The 25,645-nt window shown below is 39.6% G+C and overlaps 1 protein-coding gene across 1 annotated transcript in view; it reads left to right on the top strand.

Annotated features, from left to right (window-relative positions):
- CCDC91 (coiled-coil domain containing 91) overlaps positions 1-25,645 on the top strand; it is a 1,729,462-nt gene that overhangs the window by 416,437 nt on the left and 1,287,380 nt on the right. The window contains exon 5 of the mRNA XM_044088193.1: positions 21,490-21,702. Coding sequence (XP_043944128.1) covers positions 21,490-21,702 — 213 coding nt within the window. The remainder of the gene's footprint in view (positions 1-21,489; positions 21,703-25,645) is intronic.

Genomic DNA, 25,645 nt, shown 5'->3' with positions numbered 1-25,645 from the left:
CTATTTCAAATATTTATCATCACTCAGCATGGATTCTGGTATATTTGTAACACTTGCAACACTGTGTATCTGGCAACTGATTTTATCTACTCTCCAATATGGATAAAGGACTGTGTCATCCTTTTGACTTGAAACATATCTTCACTGTGATTGACCACTCCCTTCTCCTTTCTAAATTAGATTACTTTGGATTCTGTCATACAACCCTTACCCATTTTGAAATCGTACATACACATCTCCATTGTTATTGTAGAGTTAAGGGTCTATAACCTCTTACTGTTCAACCCTCACACCTAGGTTATCTCCAGGAGCCCCAAGAGTCTATCCTTGGACCCGTATTTATTTCTCTTCCTTCTGACACACTCAGACTCCAGTCTGTACTTTTTGCTGATATGCTTATCATTTTCTAAGAAGGTAAAAACAACATTGACATTCATCGTTCTCTGCAACATTACTATAATGACTTTTGTCTCTGATTGCACAAAAACAGATTGTTCCTAAATGTAGCCTCAGACCAGCCAATATTCTTAGTCACACCTGACAGGCCATGTGCAAACTCCCACTCTGTCTTTGTCTTGTTCATCGGATGTGATGTTAAACCAAGGCCCCATCTGCTTCGTTTGCTTGTTATCTCAGGTGGATGGAAAAGACCCTATGGCACTTACCAAAAAAGGTAGAATGTTTCTGGTGCCCTGGCTAAATTTCCCCTAGTAAGTAGAAGTAATGTCTTGGATCTCCCTGCAAAGAGGCCACTAGCCTAGTGAGAATAAACCATGTCAACAAAAAGATAAGTAAATAAAAATAAAATCTCACTGATCTGTGGGGCAACTTATTCTCATTCTCATCTATCATGTCACCTAGACACCTGAGTGTCCACCAGACCTTTTCCCAACCTTCCAGCTGCATGTTGGCACAGCCATCTCTAAACTGTTAGACTCCAGCACTGATACAAATCCCCTAATCACTTCACCCATGAGCTCAAGTAAGGTTTGACATAGGAAAGCCCTTACTTATGCCCATGGTCAAATATACCATCCAGTCATCTCCCGCTACAACTCCTAAAACACTTCCAAATTACAGAATGCACAAAACAAAACAAGAAAAAAAAATACCCTTTAATTCACATGTCAAAGATATGTGCACTTCATTGAGAGCTCTATATACCAACCAGCACTCTTTCTGTTAGCCAAGGAATTAAGTTTCTGTTTGGTAGTATTCTCTACAGACTCCAAAAACTAGACTTCCTACCCCCACCCTCATTGCAAACTTGCTATCAGTGATAATCCCTGTTTTGTTAGAAACCTTGTGTCTGAATTCCTAAACTTAGAGGTTTTTCCCCCACCTCTTCTCTCATTTTAACTGAATAAGCATTCTCCAGGCTTGCTCTTAATACTGAAAAATCTACAGGTATATTGCAAAAAGCAATGCAGTGTAATGACAGGTTTGAGGAATGCCCATTAATGGAAAAGTAACTCTGAAAGCTATACAACCAGACATATAGTCCCCTGATTAGATACCCACTGAATGTATAGTCTTATGTGTTGCACCTCTGAAGTTGTAGCAACCAAGTTTTAATTCTCCCAAAGCAGTTTTCATCAACACAGGTATTCTGCATGTATAGTATGTAAATATGCAATGGTAGAACACTGTTTCCCTAGAAAAAAAATGGAGAAGCCAAAAACTAAACATTATGAGGATAAGGCTATTACAGATAGAGGAACCAGCAACAGGAGTTTTCAATGAGATGCACAACACAGGAGTTTTCAATGAGATGCACAACACAGTGCTGTCCCAGAGGGGTTGGAAGACGCTGATGGTGGAAAGCCTTCTGTGTAACCATAAAAAAACAATGTAATGGAAAGAATTATTGCAGCTACCCCAAAATATGTACCACAGGCTGAAGGGGCTAAGCTATCACTATCACCGAAGTGCAGGAGGAGGAACTGACCAAGCATGCAGCTCACTTTCATCCACCTAACCCTGGTATTTTTAGGTGGTCAGATTCGCAACAATGATAAGTGAGGCTATCGTGGCAAATGACATTCCTACAGTGATATATGCATTATGTAGTCAGCAAGGCAGCAGTGGTACTCCAGCATGACTTAATTGTTATTGACCTGCCACCACATACTCAGCACAGTGCAGATGAATGGCACTTATGGCTGAGGTCCTTGCTCTGACCCCTTGTTTAGAAAGATCATAAAGTTGAGCATTGTCTGAGGGCAACAGGAGACCATACCGACATATTGCAGGAAACCTTGCTGCATGGATTACCACTGTCACCAAGAAAAAAGAAATGGTGGGTGAGGAGTGACACTCTGCACTCTGAAGTTGATTTTCACCTGCAGTATAGCACAGATGATTTTGCACATGATGTGGCCCATCACCTGACCATGTAGACTGTGTGTGTTGTTTGTCAGTCTCCCTGTACTGTGGCGATTGCTACAGTGTTATGGATTCCTCTGCTTTGATGTGATAATTTATCTGTTGACACTCTCTTATTTCATTTTCTTGATATGTATGTGTTTTGTAGCTGTGCCTTCCACTACCTGCTTTTATGAGTATTTACTTCCTGTTAGTCTGCTGTCATGTGTGAACTGTCACACAGCTGTGTGCATTTGTTGCCGTGCCTGTAGACATTGCTATATAGGACCTACCAGATTTTGGAGTGTGCTTACATCTGTCAGATTCCAACAACTGTCAGTCTCAGGGAAATCAAATCATGTTGTTACTAACATGTTTCAAGCCCTACCTTATAAGTTGTACAAACCCCCCTGCTTTTTTTTTAAAGACAAAATAATGGATCCCTGCCATCTTCTGGCAAACGGGACAAAAAAGATATGTTAGGAGGAGAACAATTAAAACCAAACTGGAATAAGTTAGAAAAAAAGGCATACTATGCTTCAAAATGACTGTATCAGCATTGCGTACCTCATCCTGTTCCCTCCTGTCCCTACATCTCTAAGGCTTTCATGTGGACTGGCTCTCAATATTCACTTTAGTAACAGATTGTTTCAGACTCTTGGGTATTAATACCGGTTCAGGACATTACATTTGCCACTGAATACATACCTCCTTTCATGGGAATTCTTCCCTACCATCTAAACCAAACAGTTTTTTTTCCTTAGGTTCTTCAACATATGCTTACCCTAGAAGTTATACTTTCAGTGCATTTAGACCAAAGAGTGGAAGGCTTCTATTCTATTCTACCCTTTCCACCGATGTCCAGCCGTCAGTCGGAAATTTCAGAAAAAAGTAATTGCGGTGACTTCCTCCTGGCTCAGGCAACATTGGGTATCCCTTCTTATGGAAATGGCCTGAGATAATTAATCACAAGTCTCCTTACAGATTGGATCTAGTCACACAAGACAAGGGGAGTTTGATACACTCCAGTCTCAAACAACTTTAACTTACTTCCTGGATCATTCAGTTTTAATACCTTTTAGTCACCTTTTTCACAGTGACATGCATCAGGTCTAAAGGAGGCAAGAAATACTGTTACAAGTAAATCTTATGTTAACCAGTGGAGAAAATTTTCTAATGAGCTCCTTACCTTCAACCAGAGTCCTATCCGGGATCATTACCTCTTGTTTTTACATATTTCTTTGAGTTACTGTCCTACAGTCTGTTTACTACTGTAGCAAGGCATATTTATTGGCCATTTCAGCATGGATTCTACACTTCATTTCAGTCTTTGCTCAAGCTGTTCAGTTTTAATTTCTCCAAGTCTTTGGGTTTTTAACACCATGATGGGAACGGACCCCATTCCTATGTCAAAGTATGATTAAAGATTATGAAATTAATATTGTTTCAGTCTTTGATGTTAGCCAGAAGTGCTCTTTGCAACATGCTCTATGTGCCCAACAATGACTCCTGCAATTTGTATGGAGTTACATGTATCAGTAACATATCTAAGTATGATTGTAAATTCTCATTTTATAAGACCTGTTGTTCCTACTACTACTGGAACTGTCTGGTTATCTTTCCTTCACATTGCCCTCATTTCTGCCTTCAAATTCTGTTTTTTTTTTTTACTTTATGTCTCTCTGTACGTAAGACACTGTAGTCAGTGGGTGCAGCAATTTCAGTAATCAATGTTACTTTTGTCTTCTTTTCATAGACTAGTATATTTGTCTTTCTCGCATCTGTTTTTTGAACTGTTGGTAATGGATGATTTTAAGTGATATAAACTTTATCATTTTCTGTAATGCTTTGTGGCTCATGTTTCCAGCGTTTTTCAGCTACGTCAGTAGTATAATGTTTGCACAATCCCCAAGGCAAGTCTTGTCCCAGTATTATGCCTTTCAGTCTGCAGTCCTTCTGCCATTAGTGTATCACAACCAGCAACAAGATGCACAACTGCTTCCAATTGTTTTACAAAACCTACATTTGTTTGTTTCTCCCATATGTTCAATGGACTTTATAAACCAACGTGTATGTAGTCCACTATCTTTGGCCGTCAATATTAACCTTTCGCCTTTTTGTTTAAATTCACCTTTCCTTAACCATTCCTGCATTCAATCCTGATCAACATATATTTATGCATTTTCCACATTTCTTGCCTTCTCATCTGATCCTTCACCTTATATTCTTTCTTTTGTGTTTTGGCACATTTAGTTGCTGCCTGATTTTTATCTACTTCTGGTTTGATTTCCATTCCCACTTGACACCGATATGCTTTTCCTAAACTAAGCAGGAAAGTCATCTTAGACTTATTCTCCTCATGTTTAAAAACTTTCACTACGATTGGGTCTTGTGAGATCAGCAGATATGTATGCAGTCCCATGATTGTACATGTAATCTGCTTCAAGGAGGCTAATACCTCCTTCAGAATGGGGAGTATATAATCTAGGGGGTCTACTTCTACTCACCGAATTTACACTTCTTCGAATCAGAAATTGCCGACACCACTTCAACTGAAACCACAGACTACTCAACTGCTTTCCCTGGGAAATGAGCCATTTGGTCACCAGGGTGAACCTTGCCCTTTTCCCCAGTACAGTGTGATCTTGAAGTTAGTATATTTAGTTGGGGGGGGGTGGCAAAGCCCCCCCAGTCGGATGGATTTTATTTCTTTCCATTGACTTTTTTTCCCTTGTGGCCAAGTGGTTCATTTCCCAGGGAAAGCAGTTCGAGAGTCCATGGTTTCAGTTGAATGGTGTTTCACTGAAGTGGTGTCTGCAATTTCCGATTCAAAGAAGTGTAAAGTCTTTGAGTAAAAGTAGACCCAATCTTGGTATGTACTGATTTTTATAAATCATTTGATGAGCATGAAGTATCCTTCTTGTTTTCCTGTCCAACCACTCCAACACCTTTTGGGGACAGTCAGTAACTCGAAAACTGTAAGTTAGGGCAGGAAGATCAGACTAGTTTTTAGCCTGGACTTAGGACTTAGTTCCTAGATGTCACCACTGTTTTTCCATATTAATTTTAGTCTTCTAAGATGTTTGTTACTAAGTTTATTTGCATTTGTTCATGTTTTATTGTTGATCCTTCATCAATACCCAAATATTTATACACTCCCTCTTGCTCAAGTTCTTTCATATCAAATTCCTGTCCCAAACTGACGTTTTCTTGGTGCTGCAAATTTCCTGTTTTAAAGGTTGCTTTTGCACCTCTATCAACACCAAATGACATTCTTATATCATCTGAAAAGGTTTTGACCACTTGTAGTTGTGCTTTCAGTTCCTTATCTGATGAGCTGTACTGTTTTAAATCATCTGCAAAAAGAAGATGAGAAGTCTTTACACTTTGTTGTTTTCTGGGTGCTAAATTGCAGCCATGACCTAATATATTAAGTAGACAGCTTACTGGGTTAAGAGCAAGACAAAAGAGCAGCAGTGACAGAGTCACCCCGGAATATTTATCCCTGGAATAATAATTTGTCCTTTGTCTTGGCTTAACTGCAAAGTAGTTTGTCACTGTTTCATGACTGCTGTAATGTAATCGATCAGTGAAGGGTGTATCCTATACATTTTTAAGCATTTTTTTATCCATGAATGTGGGATACTGTCAAATGCTTTTTTGTAGTCTATCCATTCCATACTTAGATTCTTCCTCTTCTTACAGTTTTCCATTATGACTTTAACAGCAAGTGATCTTTTGTCCCCTATGACTTTCTTTTATTGCCCTTTTGTTCTGTTGCCATGATTGAGTTTTCTTCTACATGACTATAAACTCCGTTGCATCAATTCCAGTGTGTAGTTTATACGTTGTTGGAAGGCAAGTTATTGTTCTGTAGTTTTTACGATAGCTTGCAGTTTCACTCTTAAGAAGGAGTATTGTTTTTCCTGTTGTTAACCAAGCTAGTATCTGTTCACGGTGTGCATATAAATTGTTCTTACTCATGGCAAAGTCTTCATGTAAAGATGTTAATACTTTTAGCCAGAAGTTAGGTACTGCATCTAGGCCTGGGGTTTTCCAGTTAGGAGCTTTTCTTAACTTTGTTTCAATCTTTCTGGCCATTACTTCATCCCATTTCATATCCTGTACGTCTGAACTTCTTATTCCTTCTGGTACTTTTTCGTTAAACCCCTACCACTAGTGGTGCAGTGTTTTCCTGTTATTTCAGTTACTTGCCTTTGTAACTAGAGGAAGACTTGTTTGTTTTTTATAGTTCCACACTGATGTCCTTATTCGGTCCCATAGCTGTTAAAGTTTCCTGTGTTTGTGCTTATATTCCTTACCTTTGCCCCTTTCAAGAGTTTCGACTACATTTCCTTGAAAACTGTGCGTTTGTCTATCAGATCTTTGTTAAAATTACAACCATCTCGCGTCCTCAGAGCTGCTAGTTGTAGCTAATATACAGGTTGAATTACATCTCCCATTTACCCCAGCAGTTATTTTAAAGTGGAGTTGATTATGTCTTTGGATTCTTCTTAGCTGTCATTTAAAAATTTTGCCTGTTCTGTGTGGGGTCTACATATCCTCCCCGTGGTTGAGTGGCATTCGAAAGACATGGGTGAATGGGCGTGCCTTCGTTGAAGGTTAGGTGTCAAGCTGGCACCTCAGCACCGTAAAAATTTACTGCCAATCATTAGCGGACCGGAGTTCCGCTTTGACGACCCCTAATCAGAAAAAGGTGAAAGAAGAACAAACCTGTTATTATTAACATGGTACTGTTTATACTGCTGTTATTGTTTGCGGTTTCATCGGACTTGTTGCACTGATTTCAGTTGTTTTGGGGACACACACACACATACAGATACTTCCCAAACTGTTTTTTTTTTTTTTTTTTCTTTGTAGTGTTTCTCAGCCTTCCCTTTGTGGTATACTGTGTGATCACTTTGTAATCCAGTTATTTTTCACTAGATCCACAACTTTTCTTCTCTCGTTCTTCCCCACACTAGTCAGCCTTTCATGCCCAAGACTATTTAGCCTGAATGGGAACTTGCCCTTACGAGTATGTTTTGGCTGGATGCAAAGTAGATGCCATTAGTATTTCAGTACTTGCCGATGCACGGCTGAGCGAATTCAGTCCACGGGTCTGAAGGATCTGCACAGTTCACTGAGGAATAAGGCAAGACATGGCAATCTGGGACCGAAAGCACGTGGTAGGGGTTTAACGGAAAAGTATCTTCCTTCTTTTACTTCTATCCATTTAGCATTTTTGTTATGTTCTACGGGATATTCATAGATATTTCTCCAAACTTGTATCTATGTCTTCTTTTTTTGGTGGTGTTTCAATTCCTGTTGCCTTGTTTCCCAATTCTGCATAAAACATTTTGGGGGCATCAGTAGCAATAGTGCACAATCATCCGCGGTGGTGCAGCGGTAGCATTGTTGCCTCACAGCAAGAGGTTCTCCCGTTCGATTCTCTGCTGGAGAGCAGGAAGTGCCTTCTGTGTGGAGTCGGGATGTCCTCCCCGCAGTTGGGTGGGCGTTCGAAAGACATGCATAATGGGAGTGCCTTTGTTGATGGTTGAACGTCGAGCTGGCACCTCAGCGTTTGTGAAAAATCTACTGCCAATCATTAGCGGACCGGAGTTCCGCTGTGGCGACCCCTAACCGGGAAAAGCGGAAAGACACAAGTTGCAATAGTACACAATAGAGCTTTATCTGTTCTGATACTGCGCAGTGCTTTTATCATATCTATCTTTGAGTATTTTTGTTGATCTGTTCCCTCTTCTGTACTCTTCTAACAGTAACACTTCTTATCGTAATTGCTTTATAGTTTTCTGTATTCAGTAATTCCATGATGGCATCAGATTTCTCCCCTTCCTTTCCCTTAATTACTTGTGTTTTTGTGGTAAGACTTAATTTAGCTGCAGAGTAATATATCCTATTTACTTCTATTGTATCACATGAATCTCTGTGAACAGTCCTAATTATTGTGTTCACTTGTTTTATCAAACTTCTAACTTTTGGGGTTTTATTGACTTTCTGTAGTCTGTTTCTTTCACTGATCTTAATATATCTGTCCATTTCTATTAAATCAAACAACTCTTCTCTTATATCATTTTCTTCTAAACTGAGGGCACATTCTGTGTTTCTCCATTTCCTGCGGGCATTCTATAGAAAGTTCCAGAGGATCTTCCTTTGCCACATTATATCAGTTTCATCCTGTGCCATCTATTGTTCTTTCATATGGGTGCTCAATGGCCTATCAATCACCAACATTAACTATGTCAGAGTTGCCACAGTTTCCTGTTCCTTCTCTTGCTGTGTAACTTAAACTGACCATTTGTACTGGTTTCCTATGAAAGTCTCCAAAGTATCTTCATATGGCAACTGATCAGATGTTTCCTACTCCACTGGTTTCTCCATAATTTGGTGATCCATTACTCTATCCCGCTGTGATGTTATCTGAGTTAGATTTTCTACACTAAATCCTTCACTTCGCAGGTAATCCATAACTTCAATTTCTATTTCTTTAACCTCTCCATTACTAATCCTCTTTTCTACTTTTCCTCTTTGTTTTCTTATTTTTTTGTAATATATCATTTTCCATGTCTGGATGCCTTTGCCTGTATTTCTCTTCAAATATCTTTGGCTTTGCTCTTTTTGTATTGATTAGTTTTACTTTCTCCTTTGCATAACTATTGCACCATATTAAATCTCTTTTTCTTTCCCATGTCCATATTTTTTTTTAAATGTCTCCTGTTGCTCCTGTTTTCCTTACTTTGGGGACTTGTTGTTTCATCATGCTGTGATGTAACCTTTGTTAGACTTTCTGCACTAAATCCTTCACTTTGCAAGTATTCCATAACTTCTTTTATTTTTTTTTAACTTCTACTTTAGTAATCTTCTGTTCTACCTTCCATTTTTCTGATCTTATTTTTTTATTGTGAATTTTTTCATATCTGGATGCCTTTGACTGTATTTCTCTTAAAATATTTTTGAGGTTGTCTTTTTTGTATTGATTAATTTAGCTTTCCCCTTTGCATAAATATTGCACCATATCAGATCTCTCTTTATTTCCCATCTCTATATTTCCTTTTTATACCTTTCAAACGTCTTTAGATTTTGTTCTTTATATTTTCACACTTCCTCAGTTGCTTCTTTTTCCAACCGTCCCAGGGATTTTTGGTCTTTATAATGTTTTTCATAAATCTGTTGTATTAATGAATGCACATTTTTATTTGAAACTTCTGATATTTGTTCTCAGGCTTTTTGTGTATCTTCTGTCTGGAAATTCTGGGCTTCTTGCATAATAGCAGCAATAAATAATTCCTTTCTTATCCTCAATAGTCCATTCTATTGTCTTTATGGTTCTTTTTTGGCCTATCAGTTCTTGTAATTTTTGTGGACTGCTACTTCCTTCTACAAGACAGGGGCTATCCTCCCCCTGGGCCTAGCTTAGCCTCATTGTAGGAATGTTTCTCTGTCTTGAGGATTCTGCACTGTCATTTTTTTCCATTCCTGCCATGAGTGCGCCTACCAGGATTGGGCACTTTTTTATCCTGGGTCTTGTGCACCTTTTTTATTTTTTAACCTACTTCTGTTCATGATATATGTTATATAAAATACAGTATATATAAAATCAGTGTCATCTTGGTGAGAATTTGTGAAAAACGGGGTCCACCTTGAAAAGGTACTCACCAAAGCTTGAGGATGAATTCAACTGCAGCAATACTGCTTTCCTTTGCTTGCTGATTTATTTCTCCATTTGGACCCCAAAAGTTCTACAACAAGGCTTTACTGTTTATATGTAAGGTCATTTAACACTTAACTTTCCAGGGATAGGTAAAGATCCCAATTATTTCTGTTTCTGTTTGAACCAACTGTTCTAGCTGTTTTTGGTTATTTATTTATTTTTTTAAGTAGATTAACTGGTTTATTGAACTGAAATCTGCAAGAGTGAGTTCCATTCTATACTTTTCCATGTAAACTGTTTTATCTGTAGAAAAAAATCCCTATATATATATTTATTCGTATTACTTTCAGAGTGTACCTTGAATCTAGCCTTCTATCTCCCTCATTTTTTTCAGAATTTAAATGAAAGTAACTATGTTGGTACAGGATCAGTAGTCTGAATTAGACCTTGAGCCATATCTTGTAAAATGTTTCTGTGTAGAGAAATTTGAGGAGGAGCAGATTGTTTAGCTTTCTGTTTCTTTTTGACAGGACAGATGGAGCCACAAGAGTTGTTAATAGCAGCAGCAGTTTCCACACAGATGGGCACAGCATTCTGACCTTGTCCCAGGACTGACAAGAGTGTCTCTCCATAGCCCACTGAGAGGACTTCAATAGCCGCAGAGGTTGTACCTAACCCTTGGTCCATAGTGGCCCCATTTTTGGCCAAGCCAACGTTGGTTCTGTCTTCTCAATGAACTGGCCAGGGATTATTAACAGACTCTTTCTGTCTTGACAGATGTACTTACTCAGGATAAGGGTCACTGATACATCCCAGTTTATAGATCCTGGACCTCATAGTATGGATGGGTGGGTTTTAATTCTTTTCGGATATTAATTCTCTCAAGACCTGCTATAAAGTTTTAGAGACACTGTAAAAATGTACAACATAAAGCCTTATATGTGCATCTGGAAAATTTTTTTCTGGTATTAAAATAGAAGAAAAGGCCCCATTACAGCAGGCATGCCACTGGTTCTTCATATCTCTGTGAGCTGCATAAGTATCTCTTATCCTACACTTCTGTCAGGGTACATCTTTCAGCTATTTCTGCTTCCTTGCCTCTCAGTCCTCCTTTATTTAACTATAATCAGGTCATACTCTTTCCCAAGGGTTTTCCCCATATTAAAACTCCAAGAAAAAGAGAATCTTCCACTTGAGATTTGAATTACTTGTTAGAAAAGCTAACTCTTCCTCCTTCTGAGCCAGCTGCTATTTTTTTCTTTGATATTTTTGAGATGGAAAACTGCTTTGCCAATAGTCCTAACCTCAGGCATAAGAATTTCTGAGTTACTGGTCCTATTTTGCATTCCTTCCTTTTTGTTGTTTTCATAAAGATAGAGTTAAGTATTTGAACCAATCCTTCTTCATGCCTAAAGTAAAAAAGACTTTTGGCTTTTCGTGGTTAGGGGTCGCCACAGTGGAGGTCGCCACAGTGGAAGGCGCTCTAGCCGAGAATTTACTGTTACTCTTCATCAATCTATCCATTTACCTGCTTTCTTTCCAAGGGAGAAAGAATTCTTCATTCTTTAGATGTACATTGACAGCTCAGGTTTCACTCAGAAAACACAGAAGGCGTGACAAAATCTGACCAGTTGTTTGTGTATTTTGCAGGAAAGAAAATAGGCTCATCAACATTTAAAACTATTTCTAAATGGATTTGCAATGCATTTCTTTCTGTTTTACAAATCGTGATAAATAGGTACCATCTTGGCATCAGTTCCTTGAAAATGTAATAAGATGGTTATGATCAAAGACCCAGTGGTAGTCCTCTGTGTTACAGTGTTGTATTCATTTTTTAATACACTCTTCATTGTGTTTGGCGAGTGCATTTGGCCATACAATATTTTTTCTTGAAAGCAAATGTTACTTTGACTACTGTTTCAGAAAATCCTTCCTCTAACAACTTTCTTAGAGACATAGTTATCTCAATGATGTATGGTACAAGCTTGGTAAGATACTGCATTGTTCATAAAAAAACTCTGCAATGCCTGTTTATCTTCTTGCATTGGCATTTATACAGTTGATTGGCTTTTCTCAAGGTTATGTTTCAGTTCCTCTGACATTAAAACGTGGTCTGTTTATTTCAAACTTGCTATTCTGATGGTAAGTATTTTCTTGTTTCGCTTGAAATTATGCTTTCTTGGTTGGTAAAACAGCAACAATGTTAAGTTGTCAATCTCGCCTTCATTCTTGCTTGATGGGTTCGGAGCCGATCCTCGGTGCTAAGCTCGAGAGTCACTTTTACCAGCTCGAGGCAGCCCCATATCCCATGATGCAAGGCGGTAAGTACCCAGATCTCGTTTGTGATGAGGTCCTCCTTTTACCAGCTCCTGGTAAGTGAATTATTACTTTACTTTTTAGCCTTTTTACTAAAAAACCTTAAATTATTAGTTTTAACTTAATTTTAATTCCTTTCTGACAGAAAATTTCCCTGTCTCCTCTAAACTTTTAGTCAGACTAAAAACATTCCATCCACCCCCTGTTAGGGTGTGTGTGTGTTCCTGTTAGTGATACCTTTTGGTATATCTAATTTTATTTCTTGGACTGGTGTGTGTGTGTGTGTGTTTTACACCATGTCTAAAGAAAGGGTCTCAGGCTTTAAGAAGTGTGACTCGTGCTGTCAGAAGATGTCTCTGACAGACGGTCACACTTCTTGCCTGTACTGTCTGGGGCCTCTTCACCTGCAGGACTCCTGTGCTATATGTCATTCTTTTAGCCAGAGAGTCCTGCAGGAAAGAAAATAAACTGATTTTGAGGGCGGAGGGCTCTCCGGCTAAGTCGGCCCATCTAAGACTTCTAAGTCTTCCAAGGCCCAGGTTTCTGTGTCCAAGCCTGTGGCCTCGGCTCCGACTCATTCAGAGTCGAGATCGGCTCTGGCTGGAGCCGATTCTGGGTTACCTAAACCTTCGGCACCGATGGCTATCGGTGCCGACTCTGGTTCGACCACTTCCGACCACCATGTGGCCCAGGCATCGGTGTCGGCTCCGACACCCTTACATTTATGGCTGTATCGGTTCGGCTGGAGCGATACATTACCTGTCGGTGCCAATAAGTTGTCGGCTCCGACAGTTTCAGTAGTTTCATCGGCTCCGATGGTTCCCGAGGAAGAGGTCTAGGTCCCCTTCCTTGGAGCCGATACTTCTCCTCTCGGGCGGAGCCATCGGAGCCGATCTTCAAGGTCATCCAGGCTTTCTGACCATGATTTGGAGAGAGTGGTCAGTAGACTACTAAAGTCACAGGCACTGGCCCAAATGCTACATAGTCCGTCTCAGCAGGCGACTATTAGTCCACACCCCATTGCAGTTCCTCCCGACTCTACCCCAGAGTTTGGAGTTGGAGTCTTTGGGAATAGTTTCTGCTACGGCTGGGGACAGATACCCCTTCTGCTCCTTCAGCCTCTACTCTTATCTCCTCTTGAGACCTTCCTTAGAGGGATTTGGTGGCCGGGCTTCCCTGGTCTCCTCCAGGGGTGAGTGGCATCGGACCCTTGTCTGACCCGCTCTTCCCCTTGGAGCCTCGCCTTGGTGAGTTCGGCTCCGACATCTGCCTCGGAGCCTTCCTCGGTGGGTCCTGGAGTTCCTAGCTCGGACCTCCTGGGAGGGAGCCGAGGTGATGAAGAGTGTGCTGGCCTCTGGACTCAGCCAGCAGTCTGTTCCCTTAGCTCCTCCCTCTATAGTGCCTGTTGACTTCTCTGCCACTTCTCTTGCTCCCGGACCCAGAAATCCTCCGCCTCAGGTTTCCCCACTGGGAATATCCCCTCTTCTGAGGATTCTCCTGACTTGTCGGGTGATCCTCAGCGGAAGAGGACTTGTGAAACACGTAGACTCCCGAGTCTATCACTTGGATACTGACTTAGATGAGTCAGAGGGATCCCAAGATCCCCTCTGAGGATGTCTCCTTCTCAGACATCCTAGAACTCCTTAGACAGAGGGAAACTGGCCCACCAACAATCCCTCTGAGGATGAGTCAGTATACCTGAGGCGTTTGGATCTCGGCCCTCCACCTCCTGGGTGTCTCCTTCGACCCCTTATGCAGGTTATTGCTTGGACTGCTCCTGACTCTGTAGAGCCTGTCCCTAGGAGGCCTTCTAAATTTATTACTGCCCGTCGGACAAGCAATTCCTTACAAAGGTGTCCGCTGATGCCATGGTGGTGGTGGCTGCCACCAAGAAGGAACTTGCAGATCCTTCCGTATCTGTCCATCCTCCTAATAAGGACTCTAGGACCATGGATAGATATGGTAAGTGGATGTTTTCTTCAGCGACCTTTGCTATGCTCGCTGAACTATCTTTGTCACTTCACCAGACTCCAAAGGGATATCCTTAAGGAGCTAGGTGAAGTTGTGCAGGATCCTACAGCTGCGGGGCTCAGGAAAAAGCAGCTAGGAACCCTTAACTCCATTGCAAACTCCTCCATGCAGCTTATATCATATGCTGCTGATGGAGGGTACAGGTGTGGCTCTTAGACGCCAAGCCTGGATGCGACTATGTAATTTTGCAGATCCCTTTAGCGTCCTTCACAAACTCTCCCTTTGATGGGTCAGCTCTGTTTGGCCCTCAAGTGAAGGAAGCGTTGACCAGGTGTGAGCAGGACGGCAAAACTCTTTCTGCCGGGGAGTCCATTTTCCACCCCTTCTAGACCTTATCCCAAAGGACAGAAGGGTGGCAAAAAATCCCAAGGAGTCACGCCGGATTCACGTGGTCAGTTTACCCCTAGAGGCAGAGGGGTAACAACAACAGACCTAGAGGCAGAAGGGGTCCACAAAACCAGGAAACAGAGAGTCTCTCTCTGACAAGCCTTTTCAGCATCCCTGAGATGTTGCCCGGCTGTCCCTCCTTGGAGGCAGTCGGGGGAAGACTATCACTGTACCCAGAAGCCTGGCGTTCTCTCACTCAAGACAGATGGGTACAGTCGATCATATCCGAGGGTTACAAAATTCCTTTCGAGGAAAGTCCTTTCTATCCCTCAAATTCCCTTCCAGACGTACCACCCGGTCTAAGGGAAATTGCAGAGTTGGAAGTCTCAAAACTACTGCAAAAAAAGAGCCATTCAGCCAGTTACAACAGACCATTCAGAGCCCGGAATCTACTCAAGGTTCTTTTTGGTCCCCAAAAGACGGGAGACTGGAGACCAATATTGGATCTCAGCAGACTCAACAAGTCTGTGAGGAAGACAAGATTCGCAGTGGTCAGTCTTCAGACGATTCTGCCCGTCTTGCAGAAGGACAAGTGGAACTGCTCAATAGATCTCCATGATGCGTACTATCACATAAAATTCACAGATGCTCCAGGAGATTTCTCCGCTCTGGGGTCCAGTCATTTCCAGTTCAGAGCCCTGCCCTTTGGTCTCACCACAGCCCCCAGAGTGTTCACCAAATGCATGGCAGTGGTCATGGCTCACCTGAGACGTCAAGGATTCCAGGTGTTTCCGTATCTCGACGACTGGCTCCTGTCAGCCACCACCAGGCATCAGCTTGTTCAAGCCAGGGATTACACAATAAATCTTTGTTCTCATTTGGGCATCTCGATCAACTAAAAGTCATCCTTATTGCCCTGCCAGTCTATTACTTTCATAGGCAAACTTAAACACTGTTCGGATGTCAGCTACCCTTACAGACCAAAGAGTTTCAGACATTCAAAGTCATGTCAGGATCATTCTAGCCAACAAGAAGGTACAGGCCAGAATGGTTCTAAAAGTATTAGGTCTCATGGCTGCGGCCATTACTCTTCTTCCCTGGCTCGCTTCTACATGCGCCTTCTTCAGTGGATGTTGTTCACTCAGTGGTCTTACCAACAACTTCCAATGCGTCACCAAATTCTGGTGACACAGATTTGCAAAAATCATCTTGCTTGGTGGATCACTTCTCCCCAGATTCACCAAGGCAGACTCTTTGTACCCCCATCCCCGGTAGCCACTGTCACCACGGATGCCTCCCTGATCGGGTGGGGGGGGCATTATCAGGGCAGGATGGTTCATGGGACGTGGTAACCGTTCGAGTACCACCTGCACATAAATGTCCTAGAGATGAGAGCAGTGCTTTTATCGTTGCAAGCCCTCAATGACTCTCTTCCTGTAGGGACGATTGCAGTCCACACAGACAACATGTCTGTAGTTTGGTATATCAACAATCAGGGCGGAACCAAGTCCTACCCCTTGTGTCGAGAAGTGCTCAGACTGTGGCAATGGGCGATCTCCTCTCATCGGTTTCTGGTAGCAACGCACATCCCTGGGAAAACCAACATTTTAGCGGACAGATTGAGCAGAGCTATTCTCATGCCTCACGAGTGGTCTCTCAAGCAATCTATAGTGGAGGAGATTTTTCTGGAATGGGCATGTTGCGATCTTTGCTACTCCCCAAAACAGCAAATGCCCAGACTTCTTCTCTCTCTTCCCTCTGTCAGGCCATCCCCCCAGAGACGCTCTGACCCAGGATTGGCCCCAGGGACTTCTTTATGCCTTTCCTCCTTTTTCTCTAATCCCTCAGGTTATCCAGAAAGCTACCGTTTTGAGAGCCAAAATGATTCTTATTGCTCCTTATTGGCCTCGACAAATTTGGTTTCCGTTCCTCCATCGTCACCTTTTGGTGCAGCCATGGCATCTGGACCCAGTGCCAGATCTTCTGGTTCACCAATCCGGTCAGCTGCACCGGTCTATCCCTTCTCTCAACCTCTCAGCATGGTTGCTCCACTTCCTTCCTTAGCCAGGCTTCCTTTGATCTCTAACCCTGTTAGAGACATCATAGTAGCTTCTTTAAAATCCTCTACCAGGAGGATTTATACAAGCAAATGGAAGCGTTTCTCTTATTGGGCTAAAGCCAAGAATATCGATCCCTTCACTGCCCCAGTTCAGGCAGTTTTGGACTTCTTAGCGGAGATTTTTCATGCAGGCTCCTCTTCTTCCACAGTTAGAGTTCAACTGGCTGCTATCTCGAACTTTCATGTCGGGATCGCAGATCACAATATCATGTCCCATAGGCTTTGTAAAGCCTTCTTGAAAGGAATTTTCCTGCTAAAGCCTCCAATCAGGAATCCTCCTCCTCAATGGGATCTAAATTTAGTGCTGACATCCTTGATTCTTCCCCACTTCGAGCCAGCTGTTTCTTGCTCCCTAAAATTTCTTTCTTGGAAAACATTATTCCTAGTAGCTATTACATCGCCAGGAGGGTGTCTGAACTTCAAGCTCTTTCGGTTCGACCCCCCTATTTGGTCTTTCACAAGGACAGAGTATCATTGAGAACTAATCCAACCTTTTTGCCTAAGGTCGCCTCAAAGGCTAATTTGAATCAATCCATTGAACTCCTGTATTTTTCCAAACTATTCAAACAGATCGAACAAAATTACATTATCTTGATGTCCACCGCCAACTCAGATATTATTTGGACAGAACTAAACAATTCAGGAAATCCGATCAACTCTTTGTTTCCTATGCAGATAACAGGAAAGGCCTTCCTGTTTCTAAAGTGACCTTATCTAGATGGCTGTCTTCTGTCATCTCTGAAATTTATCTGCTCAGGGGAAAACAGCTGTGCTCAAAACCTAAAGCACATTCAACTAGGAGCTTAGCTACTTCTACAGCCTTTCAAGCTAGACTTCCTTTAGACACTACTTGTGCACCGCCCACTTGGGCCACTCCTCATACTTTTGTTTCCCATTACAAATTGGACTTGGCCTCCAGGGACAGAGCCAGTTTTGGCTCTACTGTCCTCAAGAGTCTGTTCCGTTGAGCCACCCAGGATAGAGGTGCTAGGGGCGGTCCCATCAAGCAAGAATGAAGTAGATTGACAACTTAACATTAAAGTTATGTACCTACCATAACGTTCCATATTAGTTGTCTTCTCTCTTCTTTCTACCTTCCTCCTTCCCCAGGCCTGGACAGACCTTTCTACAAGAGATTGTTATGCTGAAGACCATTCAGAACTGGTCCTTCTTTCATCCTGTAGGCTTTCTTTCTTCCTTTGGGAAGTATTTATGCTTGGTGCTATTGCCCTTTGTCATCAAACGAGATCTGGGTACTTACCGCCTTGCATCATGGGATATGGGGCTGCCTCGAGCTGGTAAAAGTGACTCTCGAGCTTAGCAGTGCGGAGCCGAGGATCGGCTCCGAACCCATCAAGCAAGAAAGAAGGCGAGAGAAGACAACTAACATGGAACGTTATGGTAGGTACATAACTTCTTATTTTCTCATCATGCTTTCTTCTGTCTGATCCCATATCAGTAGATTGTTATTTATGTTTACAACTATGTTTACAACACCTTTTTAAACCTTCAGTTAACTTGGCATCAGTTCTCTGAAACGCTTCAAATACTGGCAAAATACCAACCAGGCATCTAAGTAACCTTTACCTTTTTAATGACATATTAAGTGTACACAATTTGAAATGTTTTTTTTTTTTTTTTTTTATCAATGTTTATCTTCCAGGAAGCATAGTTTGTATCTACATCTGTTATTCTTGAGAATGAGATCATTTTACTTGTAATCAGTGGGCGATGCTCTCTTTTAATCACTTTATATAGATTTTGTGGATCAGTGCAGTACAGTCACAGTACAACTCAACCATTTTATTGGCATTTAGTTGTTGCATAATGACACTTAGGCTTTCTATTCTTTTCAGCTCATGTTCTGTTTTACATTGGAGTGCTATAGTTACTGTTCTGAAAGTATATATCACTGGCATGCCTTCATGTTTTATGTGTATATGATATTTTCTTGACAAGCTTCCTAAGCCAGAGAATCAGTCATCATAGTTAAACAGGATGTCATTGCTATGGCTTTACACAGTTATCCGAGGTGTCACTGTGACATTGTAATGTGAATGATACTCTACACATGGTCTCTGACCGATTTTGCACTTATGCAGTTTATAGTTTCACACCGTGAATTCATTTTTCCCATTCCTAGTTTCTTACAAACCACATGGTCCAACATTTTAGATGCCACTTGTTTAACTACAGAGATTAGAGAAAGAACATTGAACTACTTATTTGTCTGCTGAACCATTGGCAGTTTCTGACCTAATGGAGCCAGATGGTGGTCATGAAAGGTTAACAGTGTACATGCAATTTCCTGTTGAGTTCTAGACAGACCCAAATCTTTAAAGCATATTTCTGACAAAATATTATGCTCTGCAATAGTATCTACTTTAAATTCTACATTCTGTCCATCACTTCTCAGAATATATTAAGTTTGCTTTGTAGTGATTCTTCATTGCTTCAGAAGGATTTTCAGATTTCACATTAAATGTTTTCATTTGAATGGTACTCACAGACAGCTAATGTTCACACTTCAGTTCAAAACATGTACAGATGCATTTGAGTGTGCTTGTTTTTGTTTTTACAGGTTGTATAAAATGTTATTGTTTTTGCAGACCTGATAAAGAGCTGAGCAATATTTCCCTATTCCCCATCTTGGTTATAGGCACATATAACATAAGCTTAAATTACAATGCAGGCACTTTCTTTTATATCACATCCCCGTTTTGGCGTTTTTCTCTTATTATTTTAGTCATATTTCAGTTTGCTCATTTCATTTTCATCAGTTGATGCTTTTAACTGCAGACTAGTAATTTTACTTGCTCTGTATGCATCCTTAGCTTTTGATAGGTTTGTGTCTACTTCCATTTAAAGCTTTTTATTTGTTTCATCATTTCTTGTACCATATATAATTTTGTCTCTTAAATAGAGCTGCCAGACTCACAGATATTAGCCATACTCTTCAGCTCAGCATCATATACATCTGTAGTTTTTATAGGACCCACTCATTTTGTAAAGAACAAATGTGTTAATAAATAGCAAATTCTTTTTGGCCTGGCAAAATTACTAAATGTATCCCTAAGTTGTATGAATTTTCCTTTTTCTTCATTGGGGAGTGAAAAAGAGTTAACTGATTTTTATGCTTCTTCCCCGACAGAGGAAACAGGATTACAGACACTGTAAGTCTTCAGATTTTTTTTCATTTAATCCACTTCCAGTTATCCATTAAGTTTCCTTCTAATGAAAGTTCTCAAGGGAATACAAAAATATTTTCCATTGAGAACTATACTTCTTTAGTTCCAAACACAAAAAGTATTGACTGCAAATCTTCACTTGTGTTGATGTGTTTCCTTTAGTTCTGGCAGGTATTTCCCCCACTCTGATACCACATCTTGTCATAAGGCTTAATGGATAATGCACAAGTTCAAGATATGTGGTCTAAACTCCTTGAAATCTGTATTACAAAATTAATTCTCTTAAACTTATGTGTCACCTGAATGCCAGTCACTATGACTAGCACATTAGCATATAGATACACTCCATATAGGCTCCCTATTGAAATGAACGTACTTAAAATGCTTAGTGCTGAAAAACCAAAAGAGAAGGCCAAAAACACAGGAGAAGAGCGACTCTCAAAACTCACTCTTCTCCTGATGGGGGGTCAGCCTGGCAAGCCCTCCCTGCACCCCCCAAACTTATGTATACGAACTCCGAGATCACCATACCGTGGGGAAAATGGAATATTCTGAGCAATGGCATCTTTGTCTTAGTATACATCCAAGTGACGACTCCAGGTGAATCTGCAGTTAATTTCTACTGATGCCTCTAGGCGTCAAATATTGCTTGTTCATATTTGCATCAATAATTCCAAAACCATGCTATCCACAAGGTTTTATAAGATTTACACAATGGAAACTCAACTGCATTAACATTTGACCTCTGTCTAGTGCAAGTAAAGAAATATTAACTGTTGTTTTTATGATATTAATTTAGATGGATAGAATTTTCACATTTTTCTAAATATCTCAACAACCAAGTAACACAGACAGAGCTTCTTAGCCTCATATGAAAGCTTTTGGCTAGATGAATAAAATGCTGCTATGTGTGTAAGATGAGTGGTTACTGAGATATTGTAAGGTGTTTAAAAAATATTATAAACATAATACTTACTGTGTTTACTGTGACTTATAAAATTCCATTTAATACCTAGAACCTAAAATCATTCAGGTAATGTACAGAACACTTTCCTTTGCATTTGTGCTATTAATTAATAAACTATATGGTTATGCATGATCCCTGAAGAAAAATAAGTAAATCAGTTTGTGTAGCCTGAACTTTTCACACTTAAAAAAGAAAGACAACCAAACAAATACATGGCTAGAAGGGAAGTTAACTCACTTATCTTCATTCTGTGTAAGTCATCCTGTTGAATCTGTTACTTATCTACAGCAACCATTTGACTGAGCAGATATAAACCATATGCCGATTTCACATCTGATTTGATCTGCTTGTAATAATGTTTTATGGTTGGAAGGTAATAAGAATGCAGAATATGATTAAAATGAATGGATTATAAAAGGTGCCATATGCCTTCAGCTAACAATGTACTTAACTTTTAATTCAGTTTCATTATGGTATTAATAATAATCTCTGCATATGCTTTCAGGTTCAGAATCTGTCTTTACAACTTCCAGTAGATACTTCGGTTGTGTCTCTCAGCTCATGTGAAGAAAAACATTCTGCAAATGAAGATAAAACTCTTGTGACTACAGTTGAGCAACCCATAGAAAGTGAGTCAGAACAGCAGCTTAAACAAGCTCTGAGAAGTCTAGAAGACAAACTTTCAGCCTCTGAAAATGAGAAATTCCAAATTACAAAGGTATATATTTTAATAAACTGTATTCTTAGCAGCTCTTGATTTTTGCTTACTTATGTCTTAAGAATCACTTCGCTCAGTATTGCCAAGACAGTGAAATATAGTTGGAGCATTTTGAAGTAACTGAACTTTTTTTTTCAATTGTGATTTTTATTACAATTTTTCTTTAAATACAGTGAACAGTCCAGTACAAGTTGACAATAAACATATCAATGTAGTTACAATGAATTGAGAAACTAAAAGTGCAGAAAAGTTACAAGGTATATGAAATGACTGACCTTCACAATATAGAAAGGCTCATAAAATTAAAAAAAAAATGACAAAAACAGACCTTCTTTTAATTGTGATAGGCAATAACAAGAGGAGTGTGCACCTTATAGTGTTGAATATGACTTGGATCTTAGACATAATGCTTAACAACTATACATTAATAATGATAATATGACGTTAAACATTGTTATTTTTGACAGGGGAGGAAGTGTAATCATATACCTGAGCCTATCTAGGCAACTATTTACATTATTTATACTGGGTTGTCACGCAGGATGTCATGTGAAAGATAATAAGTTGATAATTTTTTCATGTGGTAGTAGTAGGTATTATACTAGAGGACATTTTGATAAACCGAATGGACATATCATAGTCCTCTTGCAAAGAAATTGATAGTAGCCTTTATATGTGTCTATATAGGGAAATCACTGTTTACTGGGGAATAATGAAGAAACATAAAAGTGCTCAAGTTAACTTAGTAAGATTTTAGCTAAGCAATTCTACAAGTCTTTTCCAGTATTTCTGGAAGTAAGTTAACTTCTTGTGATTAACTGTTCTTAGTTTATTTGCTAGGACATATTTGGTAGCTATAGATTTAAATTTTGCCCAAGAAGTCTTGGATCTGTCAAGCCAATTGAGGACTATATAGGATTTCAGTGTAACGTACAGTGTTACAATAAGACTCAAATGTATAGGAACTGGGGAAAATGTTTAATATTGCCATTTCCCACGAGAGGGTAGATTTCATATAACCTGTTTTCTCTAATTTTGCTCTTAAAGAGCACCATAGTTTGTATATATTTTTACAAGACTAGAATATATGGAGAGTGTCTGCTACTGAGTTAGAGCAAGTAGGACAGAAAGGTGATGCATTGGGATTTATTTTGCTCAGAAAAAGTGGTGTGTGATAGGCATTGTTGTTACTCATAAATTGAGTATAGATTATTTTTTTTAAGGAGTTAGTTTTATGGTTATGTCAATTGCTTCTAGTTTTTTGTTCAATAGTTAAATTATTATTTTGACTCTCCCAATAATTAGAATATTGGATTACGTCTTTGAATTTAATTTGAGTAATTAGTCTATAAGTTTTTGATAACATTTTAGTCTTCAATAAAAGAAGGGTAGTGATTTGTTGATACTGATGGTAGTCTTGTGTAATTACATTAATATCTGATGTCATCAGAGTTACTATATATAATATTTGCTTAATAATTATATGGTATTTTTTACTTGCTGCAAGGGAGTCTACAATAGAACTCAATGGCAGATCTTTGATTTGGTAAAAATCCCAGAATGAACACTTCATTATGTTTGGGTAATTGTTAAGATTTATCATATTGTTATTCATTCTGATATTGGGGTTCATATGTATTGGTTGAGTCATAATTAAAGAGTTCTTTAAGTACAAGGAGGTTATGAGCTTTTGGAAACAAACCGTATTATTGATTAAAATAGGATGTATTTTGAAGTCTTTGAGAGTTTTGTTATTGAGAAACGGTATAGCCTTTGGGTTTATATTGGAGGTGTTGGTAATAAATTTTGCTCCAAAGAGAGTGCCATGATGTATCAGAGAGTTTGTAATTGACTAATCGTATAATATGACTGACATTAATAATAAGGTAATATGTCTGGAAGTCAGGAAGGTTCAGACCACCGTTCTCCTTAGACAGAGTTAATCTGTTACAACTGATTCTGGTGTTCTTAGGATGCCAGATAAATTTGCCCAATGTTGTTGTCATCTTAGAGAAAAAAATAGTTGGAATGTTTTGATTGATGGCATTGAAATGAAACATAATTTTGGGGAGGATATTCATTTTTATGATGGTTGTCTTGGAAAGAGGAGAAAGGTTTAGGTTTTTCCATCTGTCTAGATCTTCTGTAACTTTTGACCTTACTTTATAAAGATTTTTTTTATTATTTCCTGATGGGGATGAGTGAAGGTGATGCCTAGGTATTTGAGTGAATAATCTTGTTTCTGGGATGAAAAACTCCTTATGTCCTAGAGGGTTTAATGGAAATATTTTTGATTTACTTGGATTCATGGCATAGTTTGATATAGCCGAGAACACGTCAATGGAGCTTAATATCTTTTCCAAGTCTGTGGAGGGAAACTCAAAGTAGATGTTAAGATCATCAGCAAATGCTGTGTACTTAACTTGGACTTTAGAAATGTATATAGATTGACGGAATGCTTTTTGGCTTAATTTCAGGAGGAGGGCCTCTAAATAAAGGTTGAATAGGTAAGGAGAAAGCGGACATCCCTGTCTTGAGCCATTTACTATTGGAATAGGGTTTGATTTTTTTTCTTGTTTATGTATAATGTAGTAGTAGCCTTGTTATATAGAACTCTGATCATAGCAATAAATTCTTCAGGAAGAGCAAACCGTTTCAAAGTCTTGAAAAGGAAATTTAGGTTGACTCTGTCAAAGGCCTTTTGTGCATCAACAGAAAGTGCATACTTGGGGGATTTGTCTTTAGCTGTCATGTTTGTTATTGCTTCTATTGTTAACGTATTATCCCAAACTTGCCTATTACTCATGACTCCTAGCTGTTCGGGAGATATAAGGGAGTATTTTATTAAGTCTGTGAGCCAGTAGTGATGATAGAATTTTTATATCTAGGTTAATTAGTGCAATTGGATGATAATCGTTGGGGTTATTTTCATTTGCGTTAGGCTTTGGTATAAGTATTGTCTTAAAATTATTTATATGTAAATCAGTAATGCCGAATTTTATTATATAATTATATACTTTGAGTAAGAGTGGAGCCAATTGTTTCTTGAAGGATTTGTAGAATTCCGCTGGATATCCATCAGGGCCTGGGGCTTTCCCTGATTTCAAGTGATTGATAGCTAGTGATATTTCATCAACTGTTATACTGTTAACTTTTTAAGGAGCTTGCTTAGATTCCTGTAGGCTGTGGGATGCCTTTGTAGGCTTTCAGATAAGAAGGAAGTTTGATTATATTTTTGTATTGTTTGTTGCTCACCTGGTATCATTGTATCATCCTGATATCATTTAAATCATTTCTGTCCCTTTAGTAATGCATAATATACAGCATTAACTTGCCAAAGGGAATGGTAGCTAGCTTTGTATTTCTTTTCAGTAACGGGTCCTTTCTAGCTATAGTTGGGTGTCTGAGGTACCAGTCACTGAGCTGAAGAGCCCAGGTCCTGGATATCTAGATGTTCATTGTTCACACTGCCTCACTGGCGAATGGGTTCTCTGACTGAACAGACCCACAGCTCAGAATACCTTCCTTTAATGCCCTATGAGAGGGATGGGCTAAGCCCTTCCCAGTGGTAAGGACTAACCCCTGCCCCAGGAATTCAGTTGTTCAGTTTTTTAGTGTTTGTTTTAGGAGTCACAGAATTGAATCTCCTGAGCAGCCTGCATTGGTGGAGTACAGTTTCCAGACACGGATAAGATCCCTTTGGGAGATTCCCGTAATATTTATTATTTTATACTTTTGATTTATTTTTGTTTTTATTTAAAAATGTATGTGTATTAATTTTTTAATGTTAATATACTCGATATTTGCTACTGCTGTTAATTCCTGTCAGAATTCTAATTTACTGTTGTGCTGTTTATATTCTTTATTCATAAGGTTCATAAAGCTAGCTGCCTTGTGGATCATTTTAAGCTTAGCCAGTTTCCGTCAAAGGCAAGAATCAGAT

This window comes from Protopterus annectens, chromosome 11.part0 (assembly GCF_019279795.1).
Source record: "Protopterus annectens isolate FY-2018-M chromosome 11.part0, PAN1.0, whole genome shotgun sequence".
Taxonomy (NCBI): domain Eukaryota; kingdom Metazoa; phylum Chordata; order Ceratodontiformes; family Protopteridae; genus Protopterus; species Protopterus annectens.
The sequence above is the reverse complement of the archived record's forward strand: the minus strand, read 5'-3'. Positions and strand labels throughout refer to the sequence as shown.